This window comes from Balaenoptera acutorostrata, chromosome 11, assembly GCF_949987535.1.
Source record: "Balaenoptera acutorostrata chromosome 11, mBalAcu1.1, whole genome shotgun sequence".
Taxonomy (NCBI): domain Eukaryota; kingdom Metazoa; phylum Chordata; class Mammalia; order Artiodactyla; family Balaenopteridae; genus Balaenoptera; species Balaenoptera acutorostrata.
Genome location: NC_080074.1, coordinates 80,932,477 through 80,954,294, shown reverse-complemented (window position 1 = coordinate 80,954,294; position 21,818 = coordinate 80,932,477). Strand labels below are relative to the sequence as shown.

General features: G+C 33.9%; 1 protein-coding gene across 2 annotated transcripts in view; it reads right to left on the bottom strand.

The window, feature by feature from the left end:
* Positions 1–21,818, bottom strand: part of IPO8 (importin 8) — a 70,033-nt gene that overhangs the window by 29,381 nt on the left and 18,834 nt on the right. For both annotated transcript variants that reach the window (XM_057557064.1, XM_057557065.1), the window contains exons 6-19: positions 20,548–20,637; positions 18,933–19,027; positions 18,405–18,489; positions 15,970–16,104; positions 13,910–14,009; positions 11,555–11,631; positions 11,146–11,262; positions 9,890–9,979; positions 8,408–8,573; positions 7,197–7,357; positions 6,242–6,367; positions 4,234–4,300; positions 896–1,021; positions 204–301 (exon numbers count right to left, since the gene is read on the bottom strand). In XM_057557064.1, the coding sequence (XP_057413047.1) occupies positions 204–301; positions 896–1,021; positions 4,234–4,300; positions 6,242–6,367; positions 7,197–7,357; positions 8,408–8,573; positions 9,890–9,979; positions 11,146–11,262; positions 11,555–11,631; positions 13,910–14,009; positions 15,970–16,104; positions 18,405–18,489; positions 18,933–19,027; positions 20,548–20,637 (1,533 nt within the window). The remainder of the gene's footprint in view (positions 1–203; positions 302–895; positions 1,022–4,233; positions 4,301–6,241; positions 6,368–7,196; positions 7,358–8,407; positions 8,574–9,889; positions 9,980–11,145; positions 11,263–11,554; positions 11,632–13,909; positions 14,010–15,969; positions 16,105–18,404; positions 18,490–18,932; positions 19,028–20,547; positions 20,638–21,818) is intronic.

Sequence of the window (21,818 nt, the reverse complement as noted above, 5' to 3'; positions counted from 1 at the left end):
AATATGAAATTTTCAGATTATAATTCCAAACTCCATTTGAAAATACAAAATGACAAATGTATGTTGATGAGAGCAATATAGAACTAAATGTATAAGAAACAAATTGAGAGAGTACCTGAAGTAAAATACAACATTAGTAAGTAAACATTAGTAAGTAAACCATTAGTAAGAATCACTATGACAAATGATTAGGACATGCTTACCTTTCTACACATTGTAAAAAGTATTTCTAAATGCTTTGGATTTGATAGTAAAGTATTTGTATCTATTGTCACATAATTATGCAGAAGAGGCATCATGTCTGGAAAAAAATTCAAAATCCCAGTGAGACTTGAGTAAGAGAAGTAGAAATAAATTATTACCACTGAAAGCATATTTCTGTAGCACCCACACATTACTATCTTCCCTTGCAACCACAAAATGCTAGAAATGAAAGTGTTAAATCCACCTTTTTTATAAATGAGGAAAATGTGGATCAGAAAGACTAAAATGCTCATCATTTATTATAGTGATTGTTATTAATTTTCTTCTTTCTTTCCATAGCACTCATCACCATCTGACATACTGTATATTTGCTTACTTGGCTGTGTGTTTCCTACCCTCTCCCTCCCCCCACTAGAATGGAAGTGCAAGGGCTGTCTATTTTGTTCACTGATGTATTGCTGAGCTTAGAACAATACTTGGAATATAGTCGATATTCAGAAAATATTAATAAATATATGGATATATACTCTGACTGCAAAGTAATTCAAGATACAGTAGGCAATATGGTCTCCCTCCTACTACCTCTATTCCTAGGGCTGAAAAACACTCCTATGATAGCACCATCCTTTACTCGAAAATAATATCTATTTAGACACAGAAAAGCAAAAATGTTACATGGTCAAAGTCATACCTGTAAAATATTCAAAACAATCTTGCTGAAAAATCTCATATAATATACCTAGAAGTTGCCACATTTGAGGAGAAATACCATGGCAGGTTAAACTATATGCCAGTGAAAGAATTTCTTCATAGAATTCTAAAAAGAAGAAAATCTCTAGTTAGAATCCCAGGAAATAGCAAAAATTAAACACAAAGACCACTCAGAAGAGGATTTAGGCTATACGCTCACACATGTTTTATATCTAACGTACTTTTGAGCATCTGTTTCTCAGCATTCACATCTTCAGCTACATCTATTTGCCACCTCCCGTTTCTTACCAAGATCTGCCCCCTACTCAATAAGACAAGCCAAAGATCTGTTTTTACTAAACTTACTTATAATACTGAAAAATTATATTTTTTATATTTTGTAATATAGAAAGTATAGTTTATATATATATGTATAAAACTATATTAGAAATGGATACAAGAAGGAACAGATTATTGTATGTGGCTCCTACACAGGATTTTAAATTTACAAATAATTAATGTTCTTCAGAGAGCTTAATTAATCTAGGTGAAAATATCTGTCTGTCTCACATATTTTTACAAACTATATACTGGACAGTATTTCGTCAATTTACAAAGCTTGTAAAATTTGTACAGTATTTCTTAATTTACCTCAAGACAATTATACTCAAAGTAGAAGAGTCCAAAGGGAATGTTCTTGCATTTGTACACATATTTATTATTATTACCCTCACTCAAAAGCAAATTATATCTAAACATACAATCAGAAAACACAAACCTCAATATGAAAATTTCAAATAACTCCTACCATGTCACTGAACAAAAAAGTCTAACTTCAAAGTTTATTATTTTTTTCCCTTCTTATTAAAAGGAACTAATATTCACCCTGGAAGTTTGAATAAATTTTTTTTCTGTAACATTATTTAAAACAATATATTCAAAAGCTAGTAATACAGATATATGCCTTACCAAAAGCAAAATAAGACGGAAATCATAGATACTGGGAAATAATTTGTTATGTAAGACAATCACTTGAAATACAACTAATTGTCTGAATATAAAATTTCTGAGAGTTCTGTTCAGGAAAGCAAATGCCTCTTCCTAAAGTGAAGCCTAAAAGATAGAAATATTTCCTTTCACATTCGTGACAGCTACGGCATGTGTGCATTACCTGGCTACTCAGATGCTCAAGACCAGGACTCTGAATCTTGAGGGAGAAACTAGAAGGCACAAAGCTGTTCCAGTTTTGGGGGGCAGCAGGTGGGGGGGGACAGGGTCTGTGTTGGAGTCTGGACTATGGTAGCAGCCTAGGACCCAGTGTTGACAAAGGCAGCACTGGCCTTCTAAGCAGACCACTTTTATGGCAGAATCCTGGCTGGCTCTGGCCAACTCCAGCCTTCCCACTGCTTTGGTGTGCTATGACTATCCTTCCACTAAATTCCATTTCTGCTCAAATTGACCAGAAGTTTTTTCATTTATTCTCAACCAAGAAGACTGACTATTAGGGTAGGATGGTTTTACTAACTTTGACTTACTGCATAAGATAGAACAGTTAAATCAGTAACAGCTAAGCCTGGCTTCTAATAATAAATCAACTTCATGAGTAAATTAGCAATGAAAACAGGCAAAGGAGGGAGGGAGAAGTGGGACAATAGAAAGAGACTGGACCATGGACATAACACGGTCAGACTGCTGTGGCGGGGGTCCTGGATTAACAGATTCAGCCCATGACATCTTCCAGAACAAGTTTGGTTGTTGTTTTTTTTTAATCTGAGATCTTGCATAGCCAAGTATTGGTTCAAAAAAGGGCCACTAACATTATGTGCATCACAGTTGAAAACATAAGAGAGATCAGCTATCACCCTGGGACTAGGGATGAGATTAGAGGAGACAGGCAGCTGACACCATGGCTTTCTCCTCTGCCCACAGCACCCTAGAAATAGGCCCCTTTCCTTTTTTTAACATCCTGATGTTGTAATTGCTCAAATTAAATATTTGGTGTAGGCAGATCACAGAAGGTTGGTATAAGCTACTTTGCTTTACTTTACAGTTTTTTCCTCAAGATTGCTTTACTTTAAATTTAAATGGAGATTACATCCTTGTAACTTATTTATTTTATACCTAGTAATCTGTATCTCTTAATCCCCTTCACCTGAAATAAATAAATTACAAGCATGTAATGCACAGCACAAGGAATACAGTCAATATTTTATAACTCTGTATGTAGCATATTCTATAAAAATATCAAATTACTACATTGTAAACCTGAAACTAATATAATATTGTAAATCAATTTTAAAAATTCACGTTTGAAGTCCTTAAAAAAATTTTTTTTAATGGAGAATTTTCAGTTACAATCTCTTCCATGAATAAGGACATAAGTGAATATACTCTTTTTGAGTGTATCAGAATCTCTGGAATTATGGTCCAGGAATCTTCATTTCAACTAGATCCTCAGGGATTCTTATGCACACCGAAGTCTTAGAACTACTGCTTTATAGCAACTATTTCAAAAGTAAGGAGTACCCTCGGCAGGGTGCAGGATAATCCACTGAGATGGGACAAGAATGCTATTAGAACACTTAGTGGATATATACATATATATTTATATTTAATCTCATGTTTTCACATTTCTATTTTTATGTATGTAAATGTAGTATAGTAACATGTATATTGCCTATAAATAGGTATTCAAATATTATTCACATATATTAGAAGTACATGCTCAATTTTTTACTAATGGTGTGAATGATAAAAAGTTTGGGGACAACTGCTCTTAGGCAGTAACATCCTTTTGTTCCATCTTTCTATCTATACACTATACAGGCTGCATTTCCCTCATGCCCACAAGATTTGGGGCTGGCATCTTCAAAATGCTTGGATACTATGAAAAAGTTGCCTCCTCTACAAATTCCAATCAGTGTATAACATCCAGCATTAGCTACTGATTCTACTCAGCAGTCAGGCACCATAACAGATAACAGAACAACAATTAATGCACACTTCTGATAGGATATATGTCTATCATTTCACATTTTTCAATCCCAGATTAAAGTAACCTCACCTGAACCTCATCCCAGTTCCTCCTTTCTAAAAAACTTTAAATTCTCTGTTCTTTGAAAACTCCAAGACCAAAAATTCTTAACTGGATATGTTAAGCTTACCTCTAAATGAAAATCTGGATGCCTATTATCAGAAAGTATATCTAAAAATTGAACAGAATGCAAGCCTCTCTCTCTCAAAACTGTCCATCTTGTTGAATCTGAAGGGCTAAAATGCATTTTTCATCAAATTTAAAAATAGTCCCAATTTACCTTTTTATTCTACCTTTGAACTTACCAATTACATGTTTCTGTAAAACAAGATCAATGATCCGTAGACAGATATTCTCTAACTGCTGAGTAACCTAAAGACATATTTTAAACATTTAGTTTAAAATTCATCATAACTCTTAATTTAATCTATAACTTTAATATTATCTCAATAAAAATACCAACAGGACTTTTCTGAGAAGAGAAATTGAGAATTCTAAACTTCATGTGAAAAATTAAACATGCAAGAATAACCAGGAAATTCTGAAAAGCAGACTAATGATAGAAGTGGCAGTTAAATTCATAATAAAATTACAAATTAAATTACTTCCTTATCTCATATTTTATACCAAAATTAATTCCTAATATATCTAGGATTTCAATGTGAAGACTTAAGCCATAAAATTACTAAGCATCTGTTCCAGATTTCTAATTCTGCTCTTCATACATTAAGTATTTGTACACGTGTAAATACTCCTATTAAGGAAATCTTGTTTTCAAAGTTTGCTTTTAGTAAGTCAAAGTTCAAAATCATAAGACTGGTAGACAGGAGACCAAGATTCCAGTCCTTGTTTTGCCTCTAGTTACCTATGACCTTGGTAAAGCCATTTAGCTGAAGGCTTTAATTTTTTTCATCTGTAGGTTAAGGAAGCTGGATTTGATTAGTGCATCTCAATTTTAACCCATGCCTCCCTTGATAATCACAATAAGGTCACATGCTCCTTTAACTTTACTTGAAATTCAAAATAAAGTTAATATCAAGAATTTAAAAATTAAAACAAAAAGATAAAATGCTGTTTTGTCTTCAAACTAATCCCGCTGCTCATTCTACTACTGCCCATCCTCCATACACACACATTTGGGAAAACTTGACAAGGCGATGTCTAAGTTCTCTTCAAATTTAAAATATAAGTTCTACATATAAGGTGAAAGAATAATCCTTAAGTAGACATGTAACTTAACTTGGAAATCTCACTTTTACCGATAGGCCCACACTGTTTCAACAAGGACACAACAATACAATAATGAATACGGAAATAAAAATTCACACTAAGCCTTTTAGGCAAAGGAAGTCCTGCCCAGGAGAAGAAAACTGAACCATTTTTAAGAACCTGGTAAGTGTCCATTGGTATGTGATAAACACAGGATAAGTCAACAGCCACAGGGTTTAACAATGCTATTTAAAGAACCAGCACCTGCTTCCTAAGTCCCACGGTACAAAATGAGAGCTGCCATCATTGCCAAACAAGTCAACCGTGCTCACAGAAGTAATGAACACAAATCTAATTCGAGTTAAGTAGAGGCTATATAATATATAATACTTGGGGAAGAGAGCAGCAGGTTTTAGGTAGGGATTAACTGACATATTATCAGGATATATCAATTGACTGCAACCCCAAATCTACAACTTTCTAGCTCTGTGAACATGATTCAGACTCTTGATACTACCTGAACCTTGTTTTCCACTTCTGCAAAAGGACACTACCATTACCTGCTCTATGGCAGGGTGGCATAGTAACATTCTGTCAGCTAACGGATATGAGAGCACTTAACAAATGTTTGCACAAATTCTTATCCCAATATTGTTCTGGAACTCAGTTTAGGAAAGATGATGTTTTAAGCTCTTCTTCCCTTCCATTCTCAGACATTTGTTACATCAGCATTTTGTTCCATTATTTAAAATTTGCCACCGTGATTGAATGGCAGTCTCTCTCTGCCAAGAAGGCCAGACTATGGATTCCAAAATGCAGGGCTCATGTCTTATTCAATGTGATATCCCCCTAAACCTAGCCTGGCACATAGCAGATGTGATGAACTGAACTAAGCTTAGCACAAAGAGATATACTATATACTTTAAAACCACATGTAATATTTCCCTTCAATCATTTTAACACTTTTCTTTAAAATTTGAGGGTAATTTTTAAAATCCAGCAACATAAATAGCAATTTAAAGGTTAAGACTTTAAAATTCATCACCAGTGATCATATAAATTTCAGTTACTATAATGACATAATAAAACACAAAGAAATCCTACCTCTTTATGATCTTCTACAACTGTCAAGATAGTATCAATGGTATGTAAAATTCCCATAGCCATTACGGTTTTGTCTTCAACTTCTTCGTATTCATCACTTTGAAGAACTTTGCCAAATATCTCAGCCTATGAAAATAGCAAACACATTCAACAATTAGTACTGCTATACCCGCCCTTCTCTATAAGTTAGCAAAAGGGCAGTGTCGGGCTTCCCTGGTGGTGTAGTGGTTAAGAATCCACCTGTCAATACAGGGGACACAGGTTCGAGCCCTGGTCCAGGAAGACCCCACCTGCCGTGAAGCAACTAAGCCCGTGCACCACAACTACTGAGCCTGAGCTCTAGAGCCCCCGAGCCACAACTACTGAGTCCCGTGTGCCACAACTACTGAAGCCTGCGCACCTAGAGCCCATGCTCCGCAACAAGAGAAGCCACTGCAATGAGAAGCCCGTGCACTGCAATGAAGAGTAGACCCCACTCGCTACAGCCAGAGAAAGCCCATGCGCAGCAATGAAGACCCAACACAGCCAAAAATAAATAATAAATAAATAAATACATAAATTCTTTAAAAAAAAAAAGGGCAGTGTCACACATCCAAATGTCAGCATTGCTCAAACTTTAAGATATGCATTTTGCCAAGTGAATCAATGATAGAATCTGTCATGTTTTAAACATAGCCATTTTTCCCTTATCTAGTCACTAAAGTGGAATATATATTAGCTATTATAATCAGATAGCAAATAATTAACTTCTGGTTGTCATTAAATAAATAAATCCAAAATCTAGGAAAACTGAAAAGTATATATAGAAATTATTAACTGTCAGAATTATTAGAGCAAATATTTTTATATTAGCATTTCAATTACATGTAAACTCAACTCCAGATTTTGGAGTTTAATTGATTTAGATTATTCAAAGCCTTTATACCAACTAACATAAAACTTTGCCCAGTCTTACCAAGTGTTGAGTCATATCAACAGCAATTGAGGCTACCTCTTGACTGTATTCACATATCATCTTCTGGATAACATTAGTAACATCATCATTTTCTGTCTCTCTAACAATGTGCAACAGCTCCTGCATAATAGGCCTCACGTGTGGCTTCATATATTCCTTAGCTAATGCAATAAAAAACAAACTCGGTAAAAAAATTAGCCATTGACAAGTGGTGAAGGAAAGTAACTTGGTCACAAGGCAAATAACACAGGGTAATAGGTTCTAGATAACATATTTGCTTCACAGTGAGTAAGTTACAAAGCTGTACCAAAATAATGTTCACCAATGAATCAATTTTCCCATGAGTAACATAGGGATAATCAGTTCAGCACAGTAAAGAACTGTCCTGCCCAAAATGCCAATAGTACCCACTGAGAAATTCTAATTACACACGTGCTCTGTCATCAGCACGACTTACCAAACATGAATATGCCATCAAGATACAAGTATAAAAAATCATGTACATAAAGACTATGCCCAACACTGATGTGCCTGTTCCCTCCCCCATCCCATCTCTCACCACCCTTCTCCCCACGTGTGCTTATGTAATACTGTCCTTCCATTGGAACATTGTTGAATAGAGGTAAAGGTGCACGTTCTTCATAAAGCCCAATTTACTTTCAAAGGTTTATTTGAATTTTGAACAGAACATTCTTCTAAACAAACAAATGAGATATGTGTTATCACTCACTAGAAACGCTACTTGCTACTTTCAGAACTAGCAGAATCATAGAATCCTAGAGCTGAAAGGAATCTTAAAGCCATCTAGTCCAATCCCGCTAAATTTAAACATATGGCATCTAAGTCTTGACAGATCATGTGCCTTGCCCAAGTCTACATGGCAAGGTAGTAGCACAATCAAAACTAGACCCCCAGGTCTCTTGATTCCCCATCTACTAATCATCAACTTCTTTTCTAATCTAAAATTTTTCTGGAAACCACAGTCAATAGACACTCCTAAAAGTGGCAAGAATAAACTCCTATAAAATTCTGAGGGGGCAAAAGCTCAAAAATCCAAACCCTGAACCTTAAGACTTAGGGACTCATCTTTGTTAGGGAAGGAAGTGAACAAAACTCCTTGAGAAGACCATGTCAAAAAAATAAATTAAATACATCCTCTAAAAGGTGTGTTTTTATTTTAAATTTTTTAAATTTAAAAATTTTGTCTTTACCTTGTGTCTGGTTAGAAATTAATGACTGAAGAGCAAGGGCAGCTTCAACCTTGACAGGCATCTCCTTATCTTCAATCAGGCTCTTCTTTGCTAGATCAACTGCATTTCTTAGGTTGAGCTCATTATGAAATTTCAAAGAACTGAATGCATGAAGTACCCAACAGGACTATGTTATAAGAAAAAAGTTAGTAGGAAACTATTAGGATTATGGCATTATGTAATAATGTCACACATATAAGAACTTCTTACTAAGTAAAATAGCATTAATTCTACCAAGTGCTATTTGTTTATTTATTTGTTTTTGGAGAGAAGCATATTAGCCTTAGTGGCTAACTTCTGGATTTCCCAGACTTCTTATAATAAAGGCAGTTTTATTACTTCTAAATTACTTTTATGCAATATCATTATTCACAGGAAAAAGAAAACAGAGCCAAATTTAAGCGTCTCTGAAAAAAGAAATCCTGTCAATGCTTTTAATAAATATTATGATTCATAACTTATTTATTATTTATATGCAAAAGCACTATGAACCAAACAATGCTGATATTCATTTACTGGTCTTCACAACAAATGAATGAAATATTATTTTCCCTTACACTAACTGGCTTAACAAACTTGATTTTTTCACTCACACAAGACACGAAGAAATTTAACTTTGCATAAATTACCAAAGTTTAAACTATTAGACCACAGAATCACATTATTTTTTAAAATTCTCTATGTGCATAAAACACAACTGACAGTAATTAATTTGAATGGCTAAAGACTTAACAAGAGAAATACAATTCACAGAGTCTGCAGAAATAACAGCCTACTTATAAAAATACTTGTGTGCCCTCCACATCGCTAATCTACATTCACACAAATATTTCCTTAGTGACTATTATCTTCTGTTTATAAAATGCTTTAGAGTGTACAAGGCATTTTAACATATATTGGTTTTTAGCAAGACATTTTGTTGGGTTGATACAGTTATAAAAATAAGTACTAGGCTCTTAAATTAAAGTTCTATTTTTATTTCTCCATAAAATATATTATTTCTATAAATAATATACACTTAGAACACAAATAAATTTACATGGATTATTATTTTCTCTATTTTATTAAGGCATATCTATTATACTAGAAATCATAATCAAGTTTTTAGCCAAAATATAATTTCCATGCTGTTTTGGACACTAAAAATTAATCAGCTTATGAATCTACATTGTACCATTGCTGTAACATCATCCCTCTCACTGAATGTTTTGCGTATGCAGCAAGTGAGGCTAGGGGCAAAAACAGCTGGAATTAAAATCTATAAATTCCTTTATTCACCAGTTTGCTCTTTATTCAGCTTATGTGACCATAAAAGATATTCTAATTGCCTTCATTTCGCCTCAATATGTGGTAAAAGGTCAACTTATCTAAAAATATTTAGTTCAATAATTAACTTACAAATGAAGATTCCGAGATACTATAATGGAAATATGGAAAACTTACTCTGGCTCGAAGGTATCCCAGGTTAGACAATAATAATGGAAATACGTGATTCTGCAACAATAATTCCATTTGGTCCTTGAATAAACTCTTCTGTTAGGAGACAGAAATTAAGTTTAACTTACCAATGTCTTTTTCATATGTAAAAATCACTTCCTAATAAAATACATTTGTTATGACTTATACTTAATATACTTCTATTTACAATTCTGTAAAATTATTTTACCTACATATTGCATGTTTTAAAGCAAGACAGAAATAGTACTTTAGATATAATTTGATATTGATTGATCTTTCTAGAAATAAATAACACTAAAGTCATTTTGTATCATTTTTTTTATACAGCAACATTTTCATACTGAAAAAGTGATGAATAAAAAGTCATTTTTTTCGAACTACCATATGACACAGCAATCCCACTACTGGGCATATACCCTGAGAAAACCATAATTCAAAAAGAAACATGTACCACAATGTTCACTGCAGCACTATTTACAATACCCAGGACATGGAAGCAACCTAAGTGTCCATCGACAGATGAATGGATAAAGAAGATGTGGCACATGTATACAATGGAATATTACTCAGCCATAAAAAGAAATGAAATTGAGTTATTTGTAGTGAGGTGGATGGATCTAGAGTCTGTCATACAGAGTGAAGTAAGTCAGAAAGAGAAAAACAAATACCACATGCTAACACATATATATGGACTCTAAAAACAAAAAAATGGTTCTTAAGAACCTAGGGCCAGGACAGGAATAAAGACGCAGATGTAGAGAATGGACTTGAGGACACAGGGAGGGGGAAGGGTAAGCTGAGAAAAAGTGAGAGAGTAGCACTGACATATATACACTACCAAATGTAAAATAGATAGCTAGTGGGAAGCAGCCGCATAGCACAGGGAGATCAGCTCGGTGCTCTGTGACCTCCTAGAGGGGTGGGATAGGGAGGGTGGGAGGGAGATGCAAGAGGGAGGGGATATGGGGATATATGTATACATATAGCTGATTCACTTTGTTATACAGCAGAAACTAACACAACATTGTGAAGCAATTATACGTCAATAAAGATGTTAAAAAATAAATAAATAAAAATGGAACTATCGAAAAAAGTCATTTTTTTAATTAAGGAAAGAAAAATATTTAGTCAATTCAATTATGCAGAAAGTCACCAGTTTTAAATTATCCATAACTTTCATATTCTCTCATTTGCCTGTGCTACACAGTGTTATTAAGTAAATTAAATTTGAGTAGCGTAACCTTCAATAAAATATCAGCTAGGGAACCGATCACATGCAGGGCTCCATCTTTCTTCCTAGGGTCAAAGTTCGGGTCTGTTAGGATTTGATAACAGAATGCCATCATTTTTGGCAACACCTAAAGAAACAGAAGAAACCATTTTAGTCTACATGAACTTTTACTGCCTTACTATTGTATTAAATATGATGTACAAATTTTCAAAAATAAAGCCATTTTATTGTGTTCTATCAAGCAATTATAATTAAGAAACCAAAATATTCCTTTTCCCTTAACAAGGACAGAAAAATATTTTTAAAGTAACAGATTGTAACTACTAACATAATTTTTCAAATACTAGGGGCATTCATTAGAGTGTCAAATCAACACAGGCCACCTTTCAGTTTTGTATTTAAAAAGAATAACTATATACCTCTTTTCTTTTCTTTGCAGCAGTATATAAGAGAGTCTGGGCTGCTGTGGTGGGAGAAGCATAATCTTCGAAAATATCTAAGATTTTAAAAGTTTAAACCATGTTAGCAAAAATACAACTACTTATTATAGATTTTAAACCTGATTGACCACTATTCCAAAACCAAGAAATAAAACAGTCCACATATAACATTGGTTTACAGCATAAAAAAGCTAAAGATATATCATCACTGCTCTCATGCACAACAATATTTATCAAATATTTATTTTAAATGTTTTTAAAATTTTTTAAATAGTTATTAAATATTTAAATTAAATGTTATTTATCAAAATAAACACATATTTAAATATGTGTTTATTTTAATAAATATCAAATGTTTATTAAAATATTTAAATAGTTATTTAAAAGGTTGACCTTTTAAATAATCATATTAAAACAAACAATACATATTAGGCATATCTGTTTCACTGAGGATAGGAAAAATGCTTTACCTCTATCAAAAAACAATAAAAATTTATTTAGTGCTTACTATGTGCCAGGCACTGTTCTAGGCTCTGGGGATACAAATATCAAACAAAAAAGGTTCTCATGGAGCTTACGTAGTAAGAGAAAGGAACAAACTGATAATACACATATAGACACTCATACACACACAAGATATTATAGCTGAAGACACTCCATCTCAGAGAGGTTAAGTAATTTGCCCACAGTCACACAGTGAGTAAGCAACCAGGCCAGCATTCACATCCAGGCTGTCTTAACATGAAGGCCTGAGCTCCTTCAGTTTTTACCAAATCTAAAAACACCATTATTAATATCAGTCAATACACTTAGACAGGAGTATTTTGTTAATTAAATAACTGCACATGACAAAAATATAAAAAGAAAACTAATAACGTAATTGTTCTCCCCAGTGGTTATCTAAAAGTAAAATACACATATCAAGTAATACCCACTGCATTCTACAGAAGGAAATGATTAAGGAAAAAAGGCACTTTAGCTAATCTTGAATTATCCATATTCTCTTTTAATCAATAAAATGTAAATTCTATCAATCAGCACACACAGCTCTTAATTATTATATTTTCTAAAAACTGAGATACTTTCTTATTTGATATGAAGAATAAATAAAATAATGGTAGCCTTCTGAAAGTTAAACAAATACACTGCACATTATAAAAACAGGTATCATAGAAAAGCTAGACACTAAAAAATGCCTTAAAAAAGAAGAAAGACCAGTTAACCATTCTGCTCTGTCAAAGCAAACTAGGAAAACAAAAGCATTAGGAAGGGGAATTAATAAATCATGCACATGTACAATGATTTTCAAATAGATATGATAGAATGGAAGGATAAAGCAGTGGTAAATATTGTTTCTCATTCACTTGCTTTTCCTGTACTTTGTCTCCAAAGGAAAGAGGCACTTCCTCACTTACTGAATCAAAGAATCTAAACACAAAGCACTGTGAAAACATCATAGCGCAATAATCTAGCATCTACACTAGTAGGCTTAACTCAAGTAACTAGAGACATATGGCCCAACAAGGGGAAGCACTGTGGTCACAGCACCTTCAGCATGCCTTGGTCAGTGCTAGTCTTATCAATTATTTGTTTCAACATTCACTGAAGGCAGACTAGGGCCAAGAACTTGCAGAGGAATGTAGTGGTGTAGAAGGGATGGAGAATGCAAATTAAAGCAAGTAAGATAAAGTCCCTGCCCTCAGATAGCTTCTTCACCGTGGGAGGAACAGAGGTACACAAATAACATCTTCCTATGCTAAGCGCCTGAGTACTCCAGGAAGTGCTTAATTCAAACTGGTGACAAAAGGGAATGAACTTAGGCAACCTACACAATTCAACAGCTTCCTGGAAGAGCCAAGGCTAAAAGGACCCACAGAGAACTGGGCCACACAGTGGGGTCATCAGAAGTAATCTCATTCCCCTGTGGAATACTCAGTCCCTAGGTTAAGGATGCAAACTAAATTTGGGTGCTCCTAAAATATGCAGAAATGCAAAGGATCTCCCAGACTGAGAACAACCCAATCTACAAACAGGTATCCCAAAAGGCACAGAAAGGAATGGTCCCTGCAGATCAGCATCACAACAGAAAGAGTTATACACAGATGGCTCCAGGACTGCTTCAGCACCCACGAGAGGGATGGACAAATACCGCAGCTTTTCATCTCGAGTCCGTCGGGTCAACAGAACATCAAACTCTCACGAGTTTCAGAGTTTATCGTGCAAAGCAGAACTCTGGGAATTTAACAAAGTAGTAAAATCTGCTTAAAAGTATAAATTTAGTTCTACTACTTTACAGAGCCAGGAACTGATGAGGACTAAAATCATCTCCATTACCAAATTTCATCCTTATATACTCATATGGATCTTCCTGCCACAGCTCTTCATCTTCATCTTTATAACACATCACAGAAAAAATCACATCTTCAGAGATATTCTAACAAGAGAAAAAAACAAAACAACACATGGGTATAGACTATTCACATTTGGCGAACACCAAGAATGAAAGCCTTCATGAAGTTAGTTTTCCAAACTGTTATATTAATCTTTCTGTTAAGCTTGCACTGGCTAAGGTGAAAGCAGGAAAGCAGAAGCCTTGGGGGTAAGGGGTGGGGGGCAGAAGAAGTTAAACATAAGATTGTTTTTAAACAACAATTGATTAAAGGTACAGAGAAAGAGATGAATGTTATTCTTTGAAGCAAGAGCGGGGATAATAAAGTTTTACTATCAATATTAAACATACCTAAACATACCTTGATTCTTTAAGGAAGAGAAATAAATATCAAACCAAGGTTATATTTACTATTATATTACTTATTGTGAACATTTTTACATTTCCATTTTGATCCTAAATGTCAATATTTCAACAACATTAACATTTTCTTCTCTTTTTCCATTTTCAACAACTTAATTTCCTACCCTACAAATGCAGGCTTCAGTGGGGGGAAAAAAAATCACATCTAATAGCCTCTATGTTCACTACCGCTAATGCTCTACCAAGCCCTTCCGTGCTCTAACAATTACATATGTAAGAACAAAATTAGCTCTTATCACTGCTTCCAAATTAAGTAATTCTAAGAGAAAAGAATTCAGCCTAATAATCAGAGTTTTCTTACTCCTACATTACAGCCATGTAAAAATAAGGCCAGGGCTTCCCTGGTGGCGCAGTGGTTGAGAATCTGCCTGCCAGTGCAGGGGACACGGGTTCGAGCCCTGGTCTGGGAAGATCCCACATGCCGCGGAGCAACTAGTCCCGTGAGCCACAATTACTGAGCCTGCGCATCTGGAGCCTGTGCTCCGCGACAGTGAGAGGCCCGCGCACCGCGATGAAGAGTGGCCCCCGCTCGCCGCAACTGGGGAAAGCCCTCACACAGAAATGAAGACCCAGCACAGCCATAAATAAATAAATAAATAAATATTAAAAAAAAAAAAAAAAAAATAAGGCCAAAGGCATCAAGTAGAAAAAAATGCTATCACAGTTCACCCTTACTTTACAGGCACACAGTAAATAAAATGAAATCTGTATCTTTATTAATTGCAAAGAACCAATCACTATTTGATCAAGGGAATTAGGCAAACATTATTAAAATGTCCACAGAAAACAATGCAAAAGATCTAATATCTGTAAGACCTATAATAAGATAACACTAAACAAATTCTATCCTAGACACCAAAGACAAAGTAAAAGAATTGCTTTACTTTTTAGATACCAACTTAGAGATTACAGAATTTAAGAATTCATAGTTTGAGAGGAAAAAATTCCGTTCCTAACATCTTTGAATTACCCAAAATTATCTGTATGTAAATATTAATTTATTTATTAATGGTCCATAATTTTTCATTCTGATTTATTCTTTAATAACAATGCTGATTCTACCTTTAAGTACACAATTGATATAAAAACCGAAAACTTCAACTTCTTTTATAGACTTTAACAATCCAAAAAGAGAAATAAAAACCTTGTTTGCTCATACCTACAAAAGAAAATGGTCATGTATCAGGCTGCATTTCCTGCAAAATAACACTACCTTAGTAGAGCCCTGGTGACTGTTTTCAAAATGCTATCATACAAAATACCTCATTTGATCCTAGCAACCTTTAGGTAAGAAGGGTAGAAAAATATTATCTGACCTAACAGAGGAGAAACAGAGGCTAAATGAGATTCCAAGCAAGATTAACTAAATCCAAGCCTTCCAACTCATACAACTTGAAAACTTCACTCTTCTCAAATACCTAAATTTCCAAGCCCTTCATATCAGATATAAGACTGCATTCATTTGAAATTATTAATGGAAACAAAAACATATTAAATATAAAATATGGGATTAGTTAACACTTACCCTGTCCAGAAAATTTAACCAGAGAATGATTTCCGAGAGCTGCTCCCCGACACTAACCTGTATGTGCGGCTTCATCTGCTTCCAGGTTACAGAATGAACAACGCCTTGGTTGAGATAGTTGAATGCTTGCTGAAGAACACGGGGAGCTACATACTCTTTCTGCCTATATTGGTCTAAAATTTTTAGTAGTACCTACAGGAAAATAGGAAGAGAAAACATAGGAAAACATAAACAATTTTAAAGTTAACAGGATGGGCATTTTAGGCATGACATAAAACCAACGCAGAAGTCATAGAGATAAAAATTAACAGATTTTTAGAGAAGTAAATATTTTGTGAGAAAGCACACGAGCTGTTTTAATTCTTAGATAGGTCTTTGTGATATTGAACTGAAGGGTGTCTCACTGTGATTTCCAGCCATTTATCCTACTTCTAACCTGTGGAACTACTCAAAATAAGTCTATACACTATTCCACATACTAGCTCTTCAAATAAATTAAGACTCCTGTCAAATATTAACAGACTTGACTAAGTGAACACTGAAAACATCCATATAGCAAGAGACGCCATAAACATATTTTAATATTTGATAAAGGTGCATTTCAACTGGAAGAGAAATGGTAAGTTATCCAAAAAACAGTATTGGGACAGCTGACTAGCCCTCTGAAAAAAATTAAGGTGGCTCCCTAACTAAACTTCACACCTAAATAAATTCCAGATAGGGAAATATTTCAACAGCAACAAAAAATGACACCACAGAGTAACTAAAAAAGAGTGTGCAAAAATTTTATTTTATAATCTCAGACCCTGGAAAGTCTTTGTAGAAATACCACAAAACTGAGAAGTTATTTTTTTAAATATTGATTTTAAAAAAAAGATTGTTTCTAAGGAAAGAACCATGCCCAAAGCAGCTGTGAGGACCCAAGGACGTGCAGTCAGAGGCTGCACTACAACACGGTCCAAGTCTTCCAATTCCTGATCTCCAGAGCCCTTCACTACAGCAAGCTTATCACTGAACTGCTGAATAAATAAAAGGGGTTCTTTTAAAACATGTACAGAATTTATAAATTCAGAACATGAATTCAGTTCAAGTTATACAAAGTTCAGGTTTATAAAATTCGTCAGAAGTCCTACTATCACCTAGAAACTCCTTCTGCAATGCAGGCTAAAAATGGATGCTACTAAACACAGTTCTTCCTAATACAGTTGCTGTTCACACAAAGTGGAGGTGGTCGCAGATGAGACACAATAGTAAAGAACAGTTTTTGATTAAAAAAAAAAAAACTTTTTAAAATATCAGGAATATATACCTTAAATGACCCAATGTTCAAACAGTTTATGCAACAGCATGAAATTTAAATGTGTGTGTACATACATGTTTATGTGACACTGGAAAACCTCTACTGAACACACTAGAAGAGGGCATCAACTTTAGGATGCTTACTGGGGTTTAACAGCAGTGGAAAGAGCAGAAGACAGAGCTAACCAGCTCCCTGATTATCCTAGTATCTAAAATGAATGGCTGAATATATAATTTTATTCATCACTCACCAATTTTCCCTACAGACTTTCTCATGGGCCAACAAAATAATCTGTGAGAAAATTATAGCCATAGCTTTCCTGAATTGTTGCAAGGTAATTTTTAGAAATGATAATCCATAAAATGATACTAGACAAAATTATAATCCATAAAAGGAAGTATTCCATCTAAGATGACAGGTTTGAACTTTCTATCATTGACAGTAAAGAAGACTAATCTGCATAGATTTATAAAAATCTACAAACACCCTTTGCATCATGAAAGCCTTTTACTGTGTCTGATTAATCTTTGCTTCCTTAATATAGCCCTGACACAGCCAATGCTCAATCATTACTGAATTTCATTTGCTGAAATAGAAACAAAAATTTTATGATTCAAATGGCCATACAGATAGTCTTCATGCCCATCTATCCTTTGTAGTTTGTAAATATTAATATCAACTTGGATTATTTCTCAAGAACTCCTAATTTTCACTGTACAGAATGGTTTCCAAACTTCCACAAAAATGTGTAAGTTCTCAGCTGAAAGTCTTAACTTCTGAGCTCAACTCCTCTTGAAATAGATCAATTCCTATTACCTAAATCTTCTGACATAAAAGCTTAGAACAAAGAGGTGGGGCTCCAAGAAATAGAGGGTAAGAAACTCATGCGAGGTCAGGAGTTAACTGAAGAACCTGATCTAATACTGGCGACTGCTACACAAGTATCAATCAACAGACTTGAAAGGTTTCAGTCCAGCATCTAGGAGTCTAGAAGGGAAATTCTTGCATTAGCTACCCTAGGACATTTGGTTCTAAAACAGACTGCACTGCATTAGATTCCCAGAGCTGCCATTTCATCCCCTATAAACATGTATTAATTAACATGTTTGTAAACTACTTTTAAATGGATAGAAGTGACTTAACTACTTTCAGCAGTAACCATCCTTCTATTTTAAAAATATAAGTTTATTACCTGCTGAATTCCCACTGCATAAGTTTTCAAAAAGAATTCAGAAAATTCAAAGTATTCTTTTGTGACATTTCCTGGGCTTCCATATCTTAAAATACAAAGAGAAAATGTTTAAATACTGCAAATTTTAGAAACAAAGCATGCTCACCAGTTTAAATACTTGTTGAAAGATGTATTCTATTGGGACAGAAAACTAACATTTTACCTTTTTTTCACAAGCCCCAAAATGAAATTATGATAAGCTGTACTCAGACTCCAGGCCATACTTAAAATTTCAGGCAGAAATATCATTTCTTGATCCTTTTTACAGAGAATAGAAAGATCCAGAGAAGACTGTTCACCTCACTATGATCTCAAAGCCAATGATCACAGTTAAGCCTGCTTTAAATCAAAGCAGAGGGTGACTTTTTGCCCTCTGCTGCTCTAAAGAAAAATAATCATATACTGTAGAGCATCAAGGGACTATTCAATTTTATTATATCCAATATTGAGGTACTAACCATAGATTGTAAATCTAATAACCAGAATTACCGTTCAAAGAGACGAGCTACAATGTGTAATGCCCACTTCTTACACTTCCACCAGACTAATTCTGGTCTATCATCCTCATCAATCTGCAGAGTCTCCTAGGAGGACAAAAACACCCAGATAAAATTCCCACATAATGAAAAGGTTTGTGTGACTAACAAAGGCAGAATAAATATTGATACAAATTAAGTAATATTAAATGTGAATTCAGACTGCCATACAAATGCAAATTCTTACTTTATAGATTGCTAGGTAGGAATTAAACAAGCAAAGCAAATTTCAACCAACCAGTGCTGTTGTTTTATCTTCTATCTTTAAAAGGCCCAAATAAGTAGAAAACAAAACACAAAATACCATATCCCTCAAGGAAACTCTCTGAGATGCCAGAAAAGTTCTATATCTTGATCTGGGTGATGGTAGCACAAGTGTATGTTTGTCAGAATTCACTGAACTGTTCACTAAGTTCTGGCATTTATGTGTATAAACTAAACCTCAACATAATTTGTCCCAAGATATGGACAAAGGAAGGAATACTGCACATTTGGAGACAAGCTCAAAATTTTAAATATTTGATATATTTTAATTTAGTTAATTTGATTAATTATTTGAGTTAATTTGATAGATGAAATATAGTATCACTGTTACTACAGATAAAAATGAGACACCATCTTTCACCTATCAAACTGGCAAACTTAGAATTTAACAAAACAGACATTCTCAGTCACTGCTTATTAAAGTATAAACCAGTGCACTGTTTCTGGAAAGCCGTTTGCAAGATCTGTCAAAGTCTTGCACAGGGAATTATAGCCAGTACCTTCTAATAACTTTTAATGGAGTATAACCTATAAAAATACTGAATTACTACGCTGTACACCTGAAACTAATATAATATTGTATATCAACTATACTTCAATTAATTGATTAACTAATTAATTAATTAAAGATCTGTCAAAGCCTTAAACACTGCTAAGAGGTTATCCAAACAAAATAATCATGTATGTGCATAAAAATTTAACTACATCCTTATAGTCAAAACACTAAAAAACTAAAACAACCTAAATATCTAGCAAATGAAGCATTCAACAAAAATGGCACAATGTAAAAAAATTCATAATCATACAAAATATTTACAATAGATTTTTAGTGAAAAATGAACTTCAAAACAGTACCTATCTATACCATTTTTACAAATAAAATATGATTGCTCCTCCTGACAAATTTCATTAATGCTCCTTTTTCTGTATACCCTTTTAAATTACTTTTTAATAAGATTTTGTCAGCATACCCTTTTTAATCACTTCTTCCTATAAAGATTCTGTAATATTTTTTGTAGAAAGAAAAAATATATGGTTGTATATAAATGCAGAGAAAAAAAGACAAGAGGAATAAATACCAAGTTTTAAAAATGGTTATCATTTTCAGTAGGATTAAATAGTTATTATTTTATTAATTCTGTTTATCTGAACTTTCTAAAAATGAGTATGTATCATTAATTACTTTTATTACAGTAGTATTTTTTTTTTTCTAAATAGCAGGCTGGTATAATAAATCAATCTACCACAAATAACCCAAATCCAAGTTTTCCCCATTATTCTTAGGAACAGAAGCCCTTTCTTACAGGTGGAACAGTCCTGTCAATAATAGTTCGGAAGATCTCCATCCACGCCGTCATGGTTTGGTTATTCACCAGCTGAAGAGGCAATGCATACTGAAAACAAAGGACAACAACGTCAGACAATAATTCCGCCCCTCTAAAAAATCAGCAATTTATCTATATTGAAAGGTTGAAATATATGGAACGGTTAACACCTGACCATGAAATTAGTAATTTCAGATGGTTCAACCTAAAATTTAACTTAAAACAGCTCTATAAACATATGTATGTAAATTAAATTTTTTAAATCTAGAAAATATACATGCCATGAATTATTTCTCTAAGCTTTTTTTTTTTTGGCCGCACTGTGAGGCACAAGGGGTCTTAGTTCCCTGACCAGGGATCGAACCTGTGCCCCCTGCATTCAGAGCACGGAGTCTTAACCACTGGACTACCATGGAAGTCCCAAAGCTACTTTTTTAAGTAAAAAATAAATAATAATGCAGTAAGGCATCATTTGTTCAACATGAGATTCTAGATAAGTGATTTTTTACCATTTACCCCTTTGTGTGTCAAACTTTTCATTTTTCCAGCTTTATTGAGATATAATTGATATATAATACTATGTATGTTTAAGGTATACAACAGGATGATTTGATACACATATACATTATGAAATTACTATCACAATAATGTTAGTCAATACCTCCATTACCTCATAAAATTATCTTTTTATTTTTGAAGTATAGTTCATTTAAAATATTGTATTATTGTATTAGTTTCAGGTATATGAGTGATTCAGTATTTTTATAGACTATACTCCATTTAAAGTTATTACAAAATAATGACTATACTTCCCTGTGCTGTACAATACATCCTTGTTACTTATTTATTTTAGACATAGTAGTTAGTATCTCCTAATCCCATACCCCTATCTCGACCCTCCCCACCTCCCTCTCCTCACTGTTAACCACTAGTTTGTTCTTTATAACTGTAAATCTGTTTCTGTTTTGTTATATACATTCGTTTGTTTTATTTTTTTAGATTGCACATGTAAGTGATAAGAGTATTTGTCTTTCTTTGCCTGACTTATTTCACTAAGTCCATCCACATTGTTGCAAATGGCAGAATTTCATTCTTTTTTATGGCAGAGTAATATTCCATTGTGTGTGTGTAGATACACACACCACCTCTTTATCTATTCATCTATTGATGGACACTTAGGTTGCTCCCATATTTTGTCTACTGTAAATAATACTGCTATGAACATTGGGGTGCATGTATCTTTTCAAATT